This window comes from Lissotriton helveticus, chromosome 10 (assembly GCF_964261635.1).
Source record: "Lissotriton helveticus chromosome 10, aLisHel1.1, whole genome shotgun sequence".
In the NCBI taxonomy this organism is placed as follows: Eukaryota; Metazoa; Chordata; class Amphibia; order Caudata; family Salamandridae; genus Lissotriton; species Lissotriton helveticus.
The window spans coordinates 135,243,221-135,262,182 of record NC_136071.1 but is presented as its reverse complement, the minus strand read 5'-3'; the positions used below and the strand labels follow the sequence as shown (position 1 = coordinate 135,262,182).

The following is an 18,962-nucleotide window of genomic DNA, read 5'->3' as shown; positions in this document are numbered from 1 at the left end:
GTTTTGCACCATCCATCCAAGACATGCACTCCAAAAGCAGACCAGGGCAATAACACACAACAAGTAAGCCAGGTTTGGATTCCCACTAACACTTTCTACTCTTCCAGTAGCTGCATTTCCCTGTAGTCCTCCAGTGGGTTCGTCAGGGGTCTCCCACACCACTTCTCCCCTATGCACCCAGCGTCTCTGGTGTAGGTAAGGTGGGTACTAGGGTATCCACGGGTGGGGCGGCTCTGCATCCTTCTGTCTTCCAAGAGGTTTCCTCGGGGTCCACTGGGAAGGGTCCTTAATTTTTAAATGTTGGGAAATGTGAGTTTCAAAAAAACAGACTTCAATTCTTTGGTCCTATTTACTCTGAAAAGGGAATCTCTCCTGACCCCGAAAAGGTAAAAGCATTGTCATCTACTTGCACTCCAGAAGATGTGACCATGCTGTGATCCTTCTTAGGCATGGGCATCTACTGCTCCATGTACATTTGTGATATTGCCACTGTGAGTGCCCCTCTAAGAGAACTAACAAAGCGAGTTGTTCCTTTTCAATGGTCATCTGAATGTGAACGAAGTTTCAAGAAGATAAAACACGCAATTGAAAATGCAACTGAAATAGCGTACTTTGATCTGAAATTGCATACAGAGTTTGTTCTGGATGCATGTCCGGTGGGGTTGGGCGCAATCCATGCTCAACACAATGGACAGCCCGATGCTCAGAGACTCATTGTGGCCTATGCTATCCGGAGTGTCTCACAGACCAAACGTGCTTATTCTCAACCTAAGAAAGCAGACTTAACTGTAGTATGGGCATCTGAACACTTCCTTGTGTTTCTCTACGGGAAGCATTTCACCCTTGTCGCAGATTATCATTTGTTAGTCACCATTTTTGGAAATCCAAAAGCCATGATTCCCTCTCGCGTAGTGAGGTGGGTATTGCTTCTGCAGGAGTATGATTACACTATTGTGCATAAACCGGGGAAGAATCCGAATCCCCCTGACTACTTTTCACAGGTGCCGCTCCGGCATCTTAGTACAATGTCCAAAGCGGCTGGGGCCTATATCAATTTCATAGTGACGTCAAGGGCACCTGCATGCTCTTTCTATTGAACGGATTCTGACAGCTACTAATAATGACAGACATGCTTAAGCTCAAAGAAATAATTTCAAGGCAGTCATGGAAACAAAATTAACCTTTGACAGATGATGATCAGTACCAGAAGTTTAAGAATGTTAGTCAAGAACGTTGTTACACATGATGGTGTCATACTAAGAGGGGCAAAAATAGTTATCCCTGAAAGCCTGAGCCAACAAGTTATTGAACTAGCACACAAAATACATTGTGGTATTGCCGCAACTAAAACCGCACTCAGGGAACAAGTGTGGTTCCTGCGCATTGATTAACGATTTGAAAGGGAGCTGAAAGCGAGTCCTCTGTGTAACTGTCTCCCAAAACTACTTGGCACCCGCTGAACATGTCCGATCTTTGTAAGCAAGCCTGGGAGACGATTGCAGCTGACTTCTTCGGAGCCGTAAATAATGGACATCATCTCATGGTAGTTGTCGCCAAGTACTCAAGTTTTCCTCTAGTGGTAGACTTATCATCAACCACACTTGACAGAGTTATCGAGAGGCTGGATGACATTTTCACAACATGAGAAATTCTCTCCATTTTCAAATCTTACAACGGTCCACCCTTCAATAGCAGAGAGTTCAAAGACTTTCTTATTAGCATGAACATCAAACACCAGAAATGTACACCTTTCTGGCCACAGGCAAATAGAGTTGTTGAAATGGGTGGTTCAGTGTGCTGCGCTGGAATGCATCGACCTCCTGTCAGCATTACGCTCAGCCCTTTGTGTTTACCATTCCACGACAGGAGAAAGTTCTGCAACCTTGCTGTTTGGGAGGGTTCTTGGAATGAAGCTACCACAGAGGACTACCAGTTTATAGACCCTGATGAGATTCGTGTCGCCTCTCGCAAATGCAAAATGAAGGCCCATGCCAATAAGCACTGATGCGCTTGAGGCACGATTTTAGAGAAAGGAGACCTAGGTCTTGTCAAGCGAAAGCAGTCGCGCAAGGCTGAAGCTCCAGTTGCTGAACCACAATGGATTTTGGCGAGCAAAGGACATATGGTAACTTCCCGATGACCTGTAAAATCCATAGCCTGAGACTCATCACACTTTAAGCCTTTGCCTCAAGGTTCGTCAGCTCCAGACCTCAGGAGTGAGGCAGGTCCACCTGAGTGCCTGGGTCAAGCATCCAACTCTTCTCCCAGAGCTCAGTGTGTGGCATGGTTTGTTACATGCTCCTGGGCTGGCGAGCACACTACAGTCCTCACTCTCTCAACCCCAGGCATACTGTATAATTCGGAAAATATTTATATCAGCCGCTCTGTTTAACCCAGCAACCAGACTACCCAACAGTTATTTGTCATATTCTAATTTTTGATTGGTTTGCAGAATGGGTTGCATTAGATTTTGTATTCTTTGCTAAGTGACATTAAATCCCCTTGATTGTCTTTTAGTGTTCTAATTAATATTGAGGAAATTAAATTTAGATGAAAATTTAGGTTTGGCCCCTCCACCCCCAATGTACATGTATGTAATCGAGTCAAAATCAATTTCTTTCGGTTAAAGTCATAACCTTTAAAAACGCACAAAACTAATATGTTTAGGGAAAATATACCTAGGATAACAAAAATAAAACATTTTTAATGTCATCAATATCAAAATACTGCTAGAACAAATTACAAGTACAGCTTAATCAGTAACTTATGATTTCATTTTACCAGCTTTAATAAAAAAAAAAAACGAGCCACAGTGAAACAGGATCATTTTTTCTCCAGGTGGAAGATTGAAGTGTTAGACAATCTCAGTATTTATTCCCCATGTGTTAATGTAGATTGTACATTTATTAAAAGACAACAAAACTCTCAAAGGTTTATTGCCTAGAGAAGTTGGGAAATTAAAAACCCTGTCGTCTGTCAGAACGAACCTTAGTTCTAAACTTTATTAGTTGGTTCCACCCTCCAGCTTTATCAAGTGACTACAAAACATTGCAAAACCTAAACTTTGTAAAAACTGCAATTTTGGATTTACTAGTCTTTGAACCCGTGGTGACAACAAGCTATAGAAAATTTGTATCCAGATCATGATCACTTATGAAACCTACATTGTTGTTATTGAGGTTTTTAAGCTCCTTTGTTGTCCTCAACATCATCAATATTGAACAGGATGCATTACATTGGTGGTGATAGCACCAGTATAGCTAAAATTAGATCACACGCTCCGTGGCATCATTTGACGGATTTACGCGAAACAAACAAAAGAAAGTGTATGCACTTTTGCTCTTTCACTGAAAGTTTTGAGCTGACCAAGACAAAACAACCATTTCAATGCAGTCGGTCTCGCCTTTATGAAAGTTAGAGCTATTGGTGTTGTGGATTATATTTTATTTTTTACTAAAAGAGTATAGAGGACTAAGAATGAGGTATTACCCCTGGGAAGAGAGACATAGCTGCAGCACTGCCTAGAGGACTTAGAAATTACCACTGGGACCAAAGAAGCAGCTGTAGCAGAGTCTAGAGGACTAAGAATGAGGAATTACCACTGACCAGAGACACAGCTGCAGCACTGTCTAGAGGGCTTAGAATGAGGTATTACAGGCTTGGTCAGAGTAGCAGCACTGTCTGGAAAACTTATAATGGGGAATTACCTCTGCCTTTTTTTTTTATCCTCCACCATGCCCACAGGTTAACATTTAAATATAGTCTTTTGTAAAGTAGTCTCAATCAATGGAGTACCAGCATAATTTCGCCATAGTCTGATTTCTGTTCATCTCCTGAGAGTAGACAGAATAGTCATTTCCATTACGGCCCATGCAGTAATGCATGGGAGTAGATATTTATGACCATCAATGCACATTCATGAAATCCTGTTTGCTGCCGACTATTCAGACAATGATCTTTAGCCGTTCCTCCAATTTCCCAATTAGCAGGTGTGAAACCCCTTTGGTCTTTCTGCAGTTATTCAGTTTGTAGACAGGAACAGTCTACTTAGTTGAATGGAAATATAAGGCTCCATGTTTGAAAGTGTGATCTTAACTGGTGATTTGTTAAACCATTCTCTTTAGATTCGCATAAGCCCGATTTTCCTTCTAATAACCTTTGTCAAGTCCCAAGTAGCTTTGGGTATCCGATCTTAGCCCGTTGTTACATCCTCCTTACATAAATTACCCTCCTGATGTAACTTAAAGATAGCAATTCATAACAATTCAGTTAATTAGATTGGAGGTATATGAAGATTCACGTTGTGAATAACAATAGTGTTAATATTTCATGAATTCACACAGATCCAGTATCTTTGTGTTCTGTTATGTTCAGAATAGCTCTTCATACAGTTTTGTTGGATAACGGTTCACTGGATTGCTAATTATCTTGCTTGGCACAAGAAGACTATTCATGTACCTCCTATTTGATTACTTAAACGTCATTAAATCTCAGTTACTTGCTTGCATCTCCAATTTCTTGGCCCTCGCTTTTTTATTGAAGATAATATGGCTAAATTAAGGTTTTCACCATAAATTTTAATTACCTACCTCTTCCATGGATCATGGCTGCAACTTTGTACTCCGAGTTAATTCTCCATTCTTAGTGCCCAGATATTGGAGTAGTATCACTGTACCTAGCATGTACTGATGAGAAGGGTTCGGTATTCACTAAATGCTTTATTCCACCGATTTTTGAGGGTTTTGTTTGCTTGGAAATTAGGGATAACCTCCTTTATACTCTTCCAATTCCACGGATTTTACCACTTTTTAAGTTTTCACCCATAAAGTTTTGACAGTGATTTTTGGCAAAGCGTGCAAGGTCAAACACTTTAAGTGTACAATATATTCAGTGAAACTATGAATCCTGAGTTGAAATTGTGTTGGGTTCTGAATGAGACTTTTACTGACTTTTACTGTCTGTTTTATTGCCTCATTGAGTTCCGCCTGGCCGACAGCCACTAAATCAAGTTCTGCCACCATTACTTGCTGTCACAGTGACCATTTTGGGCAATACCTTTTAATGTCTCCTAATTGCACAAATTACTGAAGCAGACTGCCCATGTAGACCTCTGGTGCAGGCTGTCCATGCAACCCTTCTGCTGTAAACTCTACACCGATGTCAGATGGTAGGGGATCGACACCCATGAAAAGAGATTTCTTTGGCCCTCCGTTAGGAGAAATATTTTTTTTATCCGTGATCCCCGTTGCTCCTTCTCCTACCTTGTCTACAATATTATCCTTGCTCGTCGATTTACTCTTCATTCCATTTCACTCTCTTCCACCTTTCTTGTCAAGCCATCTTCTGTTCTTCCTCGCTTTTAATGCCTTCAGCAGCTTTTTTCTCCTTTGTTTTTTTCACTTCTGCTCTTTCATCTCCTTCCATATGCGCAACCTATGAATTCCATGCAACTGTGTACACATGGAAATGTACATGGTTTATATTTCTGAGTACATTAATTGAATGCAAATAAATAGTTGTGCGTTACGTTTCTTTTCCCATTGCAGTGTAAATTCAAGTTTTCAGACCATAGAGTCTGAATGTGTACTCGTATGTCAAGGAGTTTACAAACCTAAGCCCAGCATACTGCACAAATGACTTTGTGAATCGAAGACTGAATGGTCAATAGACAAAACGTGTGGTCATTAGAGTGACAAACTAAGGCATTAGTCTTGCAAAACCTCTTTGCTACTTTTTGCTTAGTCAGTGCTTGTTATGCTTTACTGTCTGATAGATAAATAGCATGATCTGTGGATGCACACAGAAGATAAAACTTGATCTGAGGTTTGGTATGCTCATAGGTATTAAGTTTATATACATAATGTTCATGTAATACTTCTTCATGTTTGATATTACTGTGGACGTCACTTCTGTCTTTTGAATTCCTATGCTGTCCCCTTTCAAAGAGTTGCTCCTGCATTGTTTGAACCCATTTACTGGCTGGTGAATGCATCATCTTCTATGTTTCTACCTTTGCCTTCCTTTCTGTAGACTTGCTTACTCTTTTATAATGTGTTAGTAGCAGTTCTTAGTTTTCTCTTAGGAATCTCCATTCCACCTCGTCCTTTTTGCCACCACTCTCCACTTCCTGTCTCTTGATCTCACTCTTGCACGTTCTTTTTTCACTACTTCTTTCTCACTTAGTCACTAGTTTCCTATCTAATATTTCATTCTTCCTCCGTTTTCTACCTTTTACCTCAGTTTATTCTAGTTCAAAGTCTTATGATGAAAAATAAGTCCAGCTCCCAAACAATGAGTACCAGTGCCCTCACGTGCACAAATTAACCATTGATTACTACGTGCTCCAGAGTCAAAGGAGATGCAAAAATGTGGCCGCACCTGGTGATGGATTTATTTTTGATTGCATCAAACCTTTATGTTCTGAATCATCTGTATTGGAAGTCCTTGCTTTCATTTTACCAAGCTGCAATACAGCAGATTAATGAGCCTCAATGACATTTACCATGTGTTGTGATAACTCTATTAACTTATCTTTATTTGCCATAGTCTCTTCACATTGCCCTTTATAACTGATGTACATGCAAACTCCTTATATCTTGGTATTTGTTGCTGGTTAAATTCAGTGGACGGTAAAGGCATTTCATTCACTTGAAGCCCTGAATGGGAGCCGCAGATATAACTAAGCATAGTGCACCTGTTTTTACATTAGACATTAGGTTTTATAGTTATTTAGTAGGCATTCTAGACTCATTTTCTTTCTTTTCCCTCTTATCTTTTCATTTGTGGTCCAGCAAGGGCGAATTCGTTTGTAGGAACAGCACAGTACGTGTCGCCAGAGCTGCTTACTGAGAAATCTGCGTGCAAAAGGTACAGGCGGAATATCTCTATATTAACTTTTGTGTTTGATTATGTCACTTGTTTGCTGTTGATCGCTTTGCCATCTGTAGAGCCACCTCCCACATGTTCTTTTTTTATATTTTTTTTAATTACTTTTCTTGCAGTTTAACATTTCACTCATCCTGCAGTTTGATTAATGATTCTTTTATCTGCCTTTGATGTTTAAATGTTGTGAACTGTTGACTTGGATTTTCTTTGTTAGTCACAGTGCTACCTTCAGAAATCTAAATACATATTAATTTTTCAAATGTATATTAGTATTTGTATATCCTTTTGAAAGTTTAAAAAATCCCATTAAAAACATGCTATCTTATGTGGACTGACCATCCTTTCCCTCCTTGCTCTCTAACATTAAGAGGAATAGACCGATGACTATGTCCCTCCACTACAATACAATTGAGGCCACCCAGTTAGGGTTAGTAGCTCCAATACTCTTCTCTCCAGAACTTCGGAGTTCTTTGTTTTTTCAAGGGGAATGCCTTTTAAAACCAGTCATTCACTGGGTACTTCAAAGACAAGTTGGACTGTGAGGGGATTGCAAACTATGGGTCAGTTTCACATCATCCTGCCATTTATTGGTTGGGCTGTGAGCCAGTTGCCTTTCCAGGAGACTTTCCCTCAAATAGGCCTCACTTGTACCACAGATAGCAGCTTACTCTGATCAAGTGTGCTGTGTTGGAGGGTTTCTACTTACATACATTTGCTGTCATCAGTCTTACCCCAGCTCAGCGTCACTGAATCATAAAGCAGAACACATTCAAACCTAGGATCTCCTTAGGCTGCTACAGACTAAACCTTCATGGCATTGGAAGAGGGGACAGCTGAAACGGTATGCTAAACACAGCAGCTCCTTGTGTGGTTTTTAGGTCGAGCCTAAAGCAACGCGCAAGCGCTGCTTAGGAGATAACCTCTTGGAATCACGCAGAACTTTTCGGAAACTCTGCATTGACTGCACTGTTTCCAATGAGCACTTGTGCATATATGGCGTTTACCTTGCGGGAGTGCGCATCTGCGCCATCTGTTTCCAATTATCGCGCCCGCGCATGTTTACATTTGCCTGAGTCGCGGTCGCGTTAATTGGAAAAAGATGGCGGTCGCGTTCACTTTTGCGGCCGTGCGTTTCTTTTAACTTTGATGCTTCCTGGTTACCTCCTTCTCAGATTTTGTTTTGCTGCATAAGCTTTTGGCATTATCGTGGCTGACAGCTCATTGTTTGCACTAACCTGCTGCCAGCAAAGCACTTCTCCCAGCACAGCGCCCCTCCTCGCAGTCTGCAGAGGACTCCTAGACACTTGTGGGGGGCACAGTGACGCAGTTATTTGTGGCGCTTACTGCATGCTGGGATGTTCCTTGGCTCTATGTACAGTGCCCCTCACTCACCTGCCTGCTATTGGCATTATTGTGGCTGGCCACTCATTGTTTGCTCTAACCTGCTGTCTGCAAAGCGCTCCTCCCAGCACAGCGCCCCTCCTCGCAGTCTGCAGAGGACTCCTGGACACTTGTGGGGGGCACAGTGACGCCGTCATTCGTGACTCTTAGTGCATGCAGGGATGTTCCTTGGCTCTCTGTACAGTGCCCCTCACTCACCTGCCTGCCTCATTGCGTGCATTGCGTGCATTGCATTGGGCTGTGTTCCCACTCACTGCCTGAGAAGCGCTTCTCTCTCACTCAACGGAATCACTGTCTGCGCTTTGTCCCCCCCCCTCGCTGCACAGTGCCTCATCCTTCCTCGCCGTCTGCGCAGCGCTTCTCTCTTACTCACTCGCATTATGTCGCACGATGAAGACCCACTCAGTTGTACCACAGAGAGAGGCAGCCGCGTGTGATCCAGTAAATGGGAGTCTACATGCTTATACCGTGGGGTCAGAGGTGGGAGGCAGCCAGCCCAGCATTGCCACCACATGGATTTTCCACTAACAGACAGCAGTGCGGATGGTTTATAATATATCACCATGTCTCATTCCACATGATGTCCCAAGTCCGTTAAAAAAATATGACCATGAGGAGTGACACTAGTCCCATTTCATCACTGAGGGAGTGGACTGGCCTGGAGTCACAGGAACAGGCTGGTCACTAGGTCATTAGTGGACTACGTCATACGCCTCTGGAATGTCCACAGAGCTGAAGTAAAATTAATGACAAGTTAGGCCTGTGTCTCGATTAACTCAACTGTGTCTGCGACATAGTTTTTCTCTAGGCACGCCGGTGCAGTTGAAAAACCGAAGTGGCAATGGTAAAGCAGGGCCGGCTCTAAAGCAGTGCCATTAGTGCTACCGCACCAGGCGCTGACTTGGGGTGGGGGCGCCATGTTTATTGTTTTAAAAGCACCAGATGTCGCGTTCCTTGTTCCAGCATTTTCAAGCGTCAATAAAATTGTCAGGATAACTCCGGTGATTAATGTTCTTCCTATAGAGAGACCAGAGCTTTGTCTGTTAGTGGAAGTTTTGACTCATCATAGCGAGAGGGTTATTATTCCTGCCCCAAAGAACGTGTATCATTCAAATCACAAAGTGCATACACTATAAATAGGTCAATGGGTTATCGCTTTTGTCAGAGAGATTCTTTTGTTACTTGTAGTTTAAAAGTAGTTTAAAAGTTAAAATCCTAATATAGAGCTGTGAGCTAAATGAATTTGGCGCGGGAAGGGCTTTAAAATTGTATGTCTAGCTCGTGAATGGACAGTTTTACTCTTGGAGACCTTTAACCTTGACAGCAGGAAGCTTATCTCTGAAACAATAAAAAGGCTGACTCAGACCACTCATTCCGCTCTGTTATGAGTTACATCTTTCAGGCACTGATCAATCAGAAGGTGTTGTACATAACGCCTTCCTGGTTGTATATAAGGTATCAAAAATGCTTTTAACACTTTTCTATTATAACTTTCCAACATGCTGCACAGCAGGCAACCTGCTCTACACCATGGCTAAAAGACATTGGCAAAGCCAACAGCTCTGACTAAATACTTACAAGGTCCCCAAGGCGAGATCTGTAGGCTATGCCAATGCTTGTTTGAATGGGCAATGCCTAGTCAAAAGTCTATTATGGTTCCCAGAAGCCAGCAAAAAGATGCCAATAAAAACTTGAACACAGTGGCAGACTACATGCACCTTGGACCCCAAAGCTAACATTATTACCTTTTCCTGGGCCGAAGATTATAATTACTTTGTCATAACACTCTTACACTGTTCTTCAACAAAGAAGCAAGGTTTTCCATTTGCTTTTCCTCACCTCATTTGAATGTAATGGTGACGCTTAACCTGAAGCAAAGGTTTTCCTGATCAGCCCTTCTGGTGTGCTGTGCTAAATGCTTGTTCTTCCCTCTTCATTGAAGGTACAACCTTTGATTTCAGATTACAGTATTGACCTGAAAGAGAAAAAAATAGACCTGCATATTATATTCAAGAAGCGTTTCAAAGCAAAAAAAAAGACACTTGAGGCAATGCGTTAAGGCAGAGCCTAAAGCAGGGAAGGCCCATTAAAGAAGGTAATTCTGTAATGTATATTTGGAAGTAAAACCATTGAAAGAAATGGAAAATAGTGCCAAAGAAAGATTAAAGATACTTGAAGGCTTGGGGAGTAGTCTGAAGCATTTGCAACCAGGTAGCAAATCTTTGGAGCTGTTGAACTCTCACTAGTAGAAAATCTCAATCTCTCAAAGCTGCCGTCAATAAAGCCTCGCTAGAAATTCAATTCCAGTCTAGAACAGGGAGGATCATATGAAGCAGAGTGATTCATTTTTTCTTGCCTCTATGTATCCTGAATCATCTGACGAGAAGAACGTCTAAATCTGAGAAAAGCTGCCTCTACTTATTTTGCTAAATCCTCCTTAGCCCCATGTCTTGCTTGATTTCCTGTGGTTGTTACTATCCCGGGAGCAGATACTAGTGTAAGAGTAATTGGGTGGTCAAGCATAATTGTGCCCACATGACAACTAGGACTTTATCTGTCCTCTCAGTTGCTCTGCTCAAGAGTTGTTAGGGCATTGTGACTTCTATTGAATTTACCTTGATCATAGGCCTGTGGATTCATCATGATGTCCCTTCACATCCCCCCTCTGGTGAGACCAGATCAGGTTTTTGGAAGGGTGGCAAACATTTTACAGCGGAAATCTGTTCTTGAGTTGAATGCTAAGCATCATACTGCCATTTAGTGGTTGGGCTCAGAATAACATGTCTACTGAATTGAAGAAAATATTTTGATGTCAACCATAAGGAGTGATGTAGGTGAATTACAGATTACATTAAACGTAATGAGCAGTTTCACCTACTGTTAACGCTATCTTAGAAATTTCGTTTTTAGGTCTGGCATTATCCTAGATGTTTTGATTTTACAAAAATGATATGTAAAATATTCTTACTTATAAGCACACCTTCTTCATCCCTTGATATGGTATTGTCCTTTACATTTCCTTCTTCCCACGTGCAGCAAGGGGCAGTGAGTTGGCCCATTTCAGCCATGACTTAGCTTTACTGTGAGTGATGGTATTCTACTCTTTCACAAGGAGCACATCCACACACAAAGAAGTTCCCTTCGGTTTCAGAGACTACTGTGGCACTTTCTCCTTTTTGAGCCAAAAATATTTTTGGGGCATTTTTTTTCTTTTAGATTGGAGATGTTCCAGCAGTTTCCTCAATAATAAAGTTGCGCAAAATGTCACGTGTAGATCTGGCGGGAGATTTAACTCCAAATTGAAACTTTTAATGAATTTGCCTCTGTATATATCGATCATGATGTACTTTGAGAATACAAATGATTATTCCTGAGAAACTGAATTTAGCCTTGAGAAAGCCCTGCCGCAATTCGCCAAAGAGGGCGAAACACGTGTCGGCTGTCTTCGTTCAATTTTGTACCAATAAAAATGTTATACTCTGTCTAAATCCTGGATCAACCCTATTTGTTTGAATGATAATTTGAATCAACGATTAAAGGATTTAACCTAAAAGATTACGCAGAAAAACTTGGAACACATACTCTACTTTTACAAAATATCCGCATGATGTATCACCATTTCCACAGCTCTACATCAATGCTTTAGCCTCAATTATGGAAATGCATAGGTTTGTTTTTAGGTCTCGGCTAGCGTATGCTGCGCACATGCGCAGTCTCGCTGGTGAGATCTTATGTCTCTGAGTAGCGAGGTTAATTCCCGCCCCTCTTCTCCATTGGCTGGCCTCCTAAACGGCGGGCAGCCATTGGAGAAGAGGTCTCAGTGATGTCATTCTTCCTATCTAAGCCCCGTCTTTTTCGGATTGAGCGGTGTGTTTTTTCGTTTCTTTCTCTCCTCTTTCCATTGGCTGCAATGTAAACAAAAGGCCAAAAACATGCCCGTTGTTTACATTCCAGCCAATGGAGAAGAGGGAAGAAGGAAAAACAAGCATTGGCATTGCCAATAGGTCTCGCTTGTGGGACCTTATAAGTATTATGTTTGCAGCACAATATGATGAGTGGCGTTGCGTGTGTGAGTGGCGTTGCGTGTGTGAGTGGCGTTGCGTGTGTGAGTGGCGTTGCGTGTGTGAGTGGCGTTGCGTGTGTGAGTGGCGTTGCGTGTGTGAGTGGCGTTGCGTGTGTGAGTGGCGTTGCGTGTGTGAGTGGCGTTGCGTGTGTGAGTGGCGTTGCGTGTGTGAGTGGCGTTGCGTGTGTGAGTGTGGGTGAGTGGGGTTGCGTGGGTGAGTGGGGTTGCGTGGGTGAGTGGGGTTGCGTGGGTGAGTGGGGTTGCGTGGGTGAGTGGGGTTGCGTGGGTGAGTGGGGTTGCGTGGGTGAGTGGGGTTGCATGGGTGAGTGGCGTTGCGTGTGTGAGTGGCGTTGCGTGTGTGAGTGGCGTTGCGTGTGTGAGTGGGGTTGCGTGGATGAGTGGGGTTGCGTGGATGAGTTGCGTGTGTGAGTGGCGTTGCGTGTGTGAGTGGCGTTGCGTGTGTGAGTGGGGTTGGGTGGGTGAGTGGGGTTGCGTGGGTGAGTGGCGTTGCGTGGGTGAGTGGCGTTGCGTGTGTGAGTGGGGTTGCGTGGATGAGTGGCGTTGCGTGTGTGAGTGGGGTTGCGTGGATGAGTGGGGTTGCGTGGATGAGTGGGGTTGCGTGGATGAGTTGTGTGTGTGAGTGGCGTTGCGTGTGTGAGTGGCGTTGCGTGTGTGAGTGGCGTTGCGTGTGTGAGTGGCGTTGCGTGTGTGAGTGGCGTTGCGTGTGTGAGTGGCGTTGCGTGTGTGAGTGGCGTTGCGTGTGTGAGTGGCGTTGCGTGTGTGAGTGGCGTTGCGTGGGTGGCGTTGCGTGGGTGGCGTTGCGTGGGTGAGTGGCGTAGCGTGGGTGAGTGGCGTAGCGTGGGTGAGTGGCGTTGCGTGGGTGAGTGGCGTTGCGTGTGTGAGTGGCGTTGCGTGTGTGAGTGGCGTTGCGTGTGTGAGTGGCATTGCGTGTGTGAGTGGGGTTGCGTGTGTGAGTGGGGTTGCGTGGATGAGTTGCGTTGCGTGTGTGAGTGGCGTTGCTGTGTGTGAATTGCTGGTTGGGGGAGTGGGGTGGGTGTGCGGGGGAGCAGCAGGCAGATGCGAGTGGAGCGCGCGCTGGAGAGGGAGGGGGTGGGAGGACTAGGCAGCGGGAGAGAGGGAGAAAGGAGCGCGAGGGAGGCGTTTTTAGATACATGAAGCCAAAATTACAAGTGAGCATGTTACAAAAGCAAACGTTACGTTACATGAGACAATAGTGACAGTTGTGCAAGTATCAAGAGCAACAAAATACAAGAGGTAGCAAACGATATGCAATAGCATATCTGAGGGAACACGGCCTGGGGGAAGCTGGCTGGGGAGGGGGAGGAGAAATGAAAGGAAGGCTGTGTTTGCGGGGAGAGAGAGGGGAGGTGCTGGTGTGGGCGGGGGGAGGTGCTGGTGTGGGAGGAGTGCTGCTACGGCAAGGCTGTGTTTGCGGGGAGAGAGAGGGGAGGTGCTGGTGTGGGAGGGGGGAGTTGCTGGTGTGGGAGGAGTGCTGCTAGGGGAGGAGAAGCCCTGGCCGTGAATGCTCGTGCATGTTCACGTGAACTGCAAGAAAACGCCGGGCTGAAACCCCTTATTTTGAAGAGGATTTTGCCAACATGAATTCGATCCTATCCATTCCTGCGGAATGGGACAGGCTCGACCTAAAAATCCCCCCAATCGTAAAAGGACGGGGCTTAGTTCCATTGTGTTTACTCTAGCGCTGAACCGGCATTCATTTCAACGTAAAGTTGTCCTACAACTCGAGTGCTTGTGCAAACGTGCAGTTCTGAGCCCCCCCCCTGCCAAATAAGTGCTCAGAACGCCGCCCATGACACAGGAATTAAAACACGCAGCGCGCTGGGCATTCCTCCTCGCACATACCTCCTCCTTCCAGCGTGAGAGCTTCTCGGGTTTCCAAGTGTCGTCCTGTTGCTTCGCGCTGGAAGTTCAGCGTGCTCCCTGCTCAGCGGCGGCCGCGCGTCTGCACTCCAGTACCCTGCAGCCGAGCACACGCCCCGCAGTGCACCCCATCTCGGCCGGGACCCGCGCTACTCCTCACCCCGCGCCTGCACCGGCCTCTACTGTCGGCAGCCGTTCACCACCTCCGGGTGTGCCCGTAGCGCAGTTGCGGCCCTTACCACGTCCCAGATGTGGGCCTGGGCGCATGCCGATCCGAGCCCGCTCTCAGCCCATACGCAGAGTTTGCTGCCACGCCTTCCTGCACAAGGTACAGCGAGAGCAGAGGAGTAAAGGTGTGTCAGAAGTGAGTAGGGGGAGCAGGGTGGGGGGCAGGGGGGAGGTGCGAGCGGAGCTGCCTGCCGAGGGGAGGAAGCGCCGGCCCGCCGCTGGTGTTCCTGTTGTAATCCGAGGCCGGCTGCCTGACCCTCCCTGGCAGCAGAGCAGAGACGCGCTGCCGACACTGCCCCAGCTGAGCGGTCACCACTGGTCCCCTCGGAGCGCTGCCGGATGTATTTCACATGGGTATCCTAGAAATCTCCTCGTAGATGCTGTGTTTGGTGTAACAAAGGTGCCAGGGCAGGAGGGCAGATGCCCTCAAACCTCTTCCTTGTCACCGTGGCTTCTGTCTTGGCATTGCCCGCTTACCAATGGGGATTCGGTGAAAGGGCATCGTGTGTGGCCTTTCTGTTGACATAGTGTGTGCAGCCGTCTTCTCTCTGTGTCAACATCCCTGGCGAGGGGATAAACGCATCGAGGTGTGCCCTGTGGAGGAAAATGAAAGCGAACTTCCTTCAGCAGTGCGAGCCAGAAGCTCTGTCCCTGCCAACGCCGGCGCAGGACGGGCGAGGATAGGCTGGCAGGTTGGGGCCTGGTAGCTCAGGGCTGTCGCTCCCAGGTGAAGACATTGAGGTAGGGAGGGCACTGGGCAGTGAGACGTCACAGTTTGAGGGTCACTTGGACAGCGCACGCTTGCAGCCCAAACAAGGGTTAGGACACGGGAGAGCTCAGGGTGGTAGCTCGGAATTGCCTCTCCAAGTCCGAACACATGGCAGCTCGGGGGCGTTACTTGAGGGTTAAAGCCACTTGCACGGCTCTGCGGCTCCTGCACAGGGACAGCTCTGGGGGGGAGCGCAAGTAGTGGGGTTTGCCTTTGAGGTTTTTCTAGTTAGCACCGCAGGGAGGGTCAGGGCACTGGCCCCCCGTCCGGCAGGCACCCCAGGTAGTGTGGTCCGAGCACTGGCACTGCTACGCCTCTTCTCGGTCGACTCTTGTTTACTCGCGCCCTTCTGTTGAGGAGCGCGGCCTGTTCCTCCTGTGCCCACCTTTATTCCCTCGCGGCTGGTTTCTTGGAATTAAATAGCACTGGCTGTTTACCCTCTGGGCATGTTCCCTGCCACGCCTTCCTGCTCAAGGTACAGCAAGAGCCGAGGAGTAAAGATGTGTCAGATGTGAGCAAGGGGAGCAGGGTGGGGGGCAGGGGGGAGGTGCGAGCGGAGCTGCCTGCGGGGGGGAGGAAGCGTCGGCCTGCTGCTGGTGTTCCTGTTGTAATCCGACACCGGCTACCTGACCCTCCCTGGCAGCAGAGCAGAGACGCACTGCCGCAGCTGAGCGGTCACCACTGGTCCCCTCCGAGCGCCGCTGAGTGCTCAAGGTTGACTTTTTATAATCACAGACCTGAAGACACGCCGGCGCGCATCCACGCCTAGTTCCCGCAGGACAGAGGCTCAGCCTGCAGTGATGAGGACTAAAAGAAGCAACTGCCTGTCCCTGCTCGTCTGCATCCAAGGTACTGTAACTTGTCTGCGGTATTTACATTTGCATCACTCCTGGTTATCAGCAGTTCAAAAATGCTTGCCAAGATTACTGTCCTAAAATAACAACTTTTGTGGCCATTGTTTTCGTGTGTTTTATCACGCTCGGTGCCTCTAAGTGATTGCTGGTGGCAGCCTTGTTCTTCCAGGCCTGTAATCTATACTTATTTCTGTAGTACCTACTTCTAGAATTTCAGCCTCTGAAAGTTTTGCACCTCGGGTATTTTCTCAGCTAGTCTTAAGGCCGGCAACCGGCAATGTGGTCTCTTAGTTTTCACACAGTACGGAGTGTTGATACCTTTGTCATGCCGCTCATGTTCATTATAGCAACAATCGCCGCAGTTATGCGGCTTTGCAACGACAATTTTACAGAATTGGGAGTACCGAATTATGTGGCCAATTTGACTAAATTGCGCGGCTAAGAAAGACCAATTATAATTCCGTTAAAGGAACTCTTCGGAACCGCATTGTCTTTTTGCATTCTTTTTAAGTATAAATGCTGTTGTGTGAATCTGCGTGTATGCTAATATCGACCACATTACAAAGAATAACTGAACTCGACGTGCAACATTTTTTAACTTGGCTTTATATTCTCGAAACAAATACTTTGTCAATTTATGCATTAGATAATGCATTATATCGTGCGTGCTGGACACTGACCACACAGGACCACTGATGCACAATGATGCTTTTCCAGTAGCTCTGTGAGTATGGTGTTCCATTTCGGTGGCCCTTCCCTCCGTGGAGGAGTCTGTTATGTCATTTCTTACTGCCTCTCGCCATAGATGTTTCCTCGTTTAACTTGATTGAGGTCATTTTACCTACCTCAATGACATCCGTGCACAGGGGTACAACCTCTACCACATGTTCAGTATCCACTTGAGAATGTAGGGCACATGATCACCTTTATCTCAGCTACAAGGGCACAAAAAAGCAGGGTTAGCACAGCATATTGCTCCAGTGTAGTGTCTTGTCCATAGCTCCTGGGGATAACAGGTTTTCTTAGTCGGAAAAATGCATAGTAGACATCAGTTCTGATCAAGACATGGGTACATACAGCTTATTTGGCCAGACTCGCCTCCAGGCTAAGAATTCACTCCTGATGGTAATGAATTTGCCTTTTTGCCTGTCTCCAGTGGAGACAGGATTTAATAACTCTCACAGATTTTGCGAGGTAACATTAACAGCAACAACTGCCCTTATCCCCAATTTTGTTTTAGGATAGGGTCTTGTTACATTAAGAAGTTGTGTGCTGTTAAGGAGACACAGGAAGCACTCATGTACAGGTACCATTATTCAGGTATAAGCTACAGGTGTAAAAACCTAACCAAGTCGGTTGGTGTAATCAAGGGGGCTCTGTGTGTGGGGCTCTGTGTGTGGGGCTCTGTGTGTGGGGGGCTCTGTGTGTGTGGGGCTCTGTGTGTGTGGGGCTCTGTGTGTGTGGGGCTCTGTGTGTGTGGGGCTCTGTGTGTGTGGGGCTCTGTGTGTGTGGGGCTCTGTGTGTGTGGGGCTCTGTGTGTGTGGGGCTCTGTGTGTGTGGGGCTCTGTGTGTGTGGGGCTCTGTGTGTGTGGGGCTCTGTGTGTGTGGGGCTCTGTGTGTGTGGGGCTCTGTGTGTGTGGGGCTCTGTGTGTGTGGGGCTCTGTGTGTGTGGGGCTCTGTGTGTGTGGGGCTCTGTGTGTGTGGGGCTCTGTGTGTGTGGGGCTCTGTGTGTGTGGGGCTCTGTGTGTGTGGGGCTCTGTGTGTGTGGGGCTCTGTGTGTGTGGGGCTCTGTGTGTGTGGGGCTCTGTGTGTGTGGGGCTCTGTGTGTGTGTGGGGCTCTGTGTGTGTGTGGGGCTCTGTGTGTGTGTGGGGCTCTGTGTGTGTGTGGGGCTCTGTGTGTGTGTGGGGCTCTGTGTGTGTGTGGGGCTCTGTGTGTGTGTGGGGCTCTGTGTGTGTGTGGGGCTCTGTGTGTGTGTGGGGCTCTGTGTGTGTGTGGGGCTCTGTGTGTGTGGGGCTCTGTGTGTGTGGGGCTCTGTGTGTGTGGGGCTCTGTGTGTGTGGGGCTCTGTGTGTGTGGGGCTCTGTGTGTGGGGGGCTCTGTGTGTGGGGGGCTCTGTGTGTGGGGGGCTCTGTGTGTGTGGGGGGGCTGTGTGTGTGTGGGGGGGGCTGTGTGTGTGGGGGGGCTGTGTGTGGGGGGGGCTGTGTGTGTGGGGGGCTGTGTGTGTGGGGGGGCTGTGTGTGGGGGGCTGTGTGTGTGGGGGGGCTGTGTGTGTGTGGTGGGGGCGTGTGTGTGTGGGGCTGTGCGTGTGTGTGTGGGGGGGGCTGTGCGTGTGTGGGGCTGTGCGTGTGTGGGGGGGGGCTGTGCGTGTGTGGTGGGGGGCTCTGAGTGGGGGGGGCTCTGTGTGTGTGGGGGGGCTCTGTGTGTGTGGGGGGGGCTCTGTGTGTGTGTGTGTGGCTCTGTGTGTGTGTGTGTGGCTCTGTGTGTATGTGTGTGGCTGTGTGTGTATGTGTGTGGCTGTGTGTGTATGTGTGTGGGGGGGGGGCTCTGTGTATGTGTGGGGCTCTGTCTGTGTGTGTGGGGCTCTGTCTGTGTGTGTGGGGCTCTGTCTGTGTGTGTGTGGGGCTCTGTCTGTGTGTGTGTGGGGCTCTGTCTGTGTGTGTGGGGGGCTCTGTGTGTGTGGGGGGGCTCTGTGTGTGTGGGGGGGCTCTGTGTGTGTGGGGGGGCTCTGTGTGTGTGGGGGGGCTCTGTGTGTGTGGGGGGGCTCTGTGTGTGTGGGGGGGGCTCTGTGTGTGGGGGGGCTCTGTGTGTGGGGGGGCTCTGTGTGTGTGGGGGGGGCTCTGTGTGTGTGGGGGGGCTCTGT

The 18,962-nt window shown here is 47.2% G+C and overlaps 1 protein-coding gene across 2 annotated transcripts in view; it reads left to right on the top strand.

Moving 5' to 3' along the window:
* PDPK1 (3-phosphoinositide dependent protein kinase 1) overlaps window positions 1-18,962 on the top strand; it is a 257,044-nt gene that overhangs the window by 121,916 nt on the left and 116,166 nt on the right. For both annotated transcript variants that reach the window (XM_078664942.1, XM_078664943.1), the window contains one exon: window positions 6,792-6,867. In XM_078664942.1, the coding sequence (XP_078521068.1) occupies window positions 6,792-6,867 (76 nt within the window). The remainder of the gene's footprint in view (window positions 1-6,791; window positions 6,868-18,962) is intronic.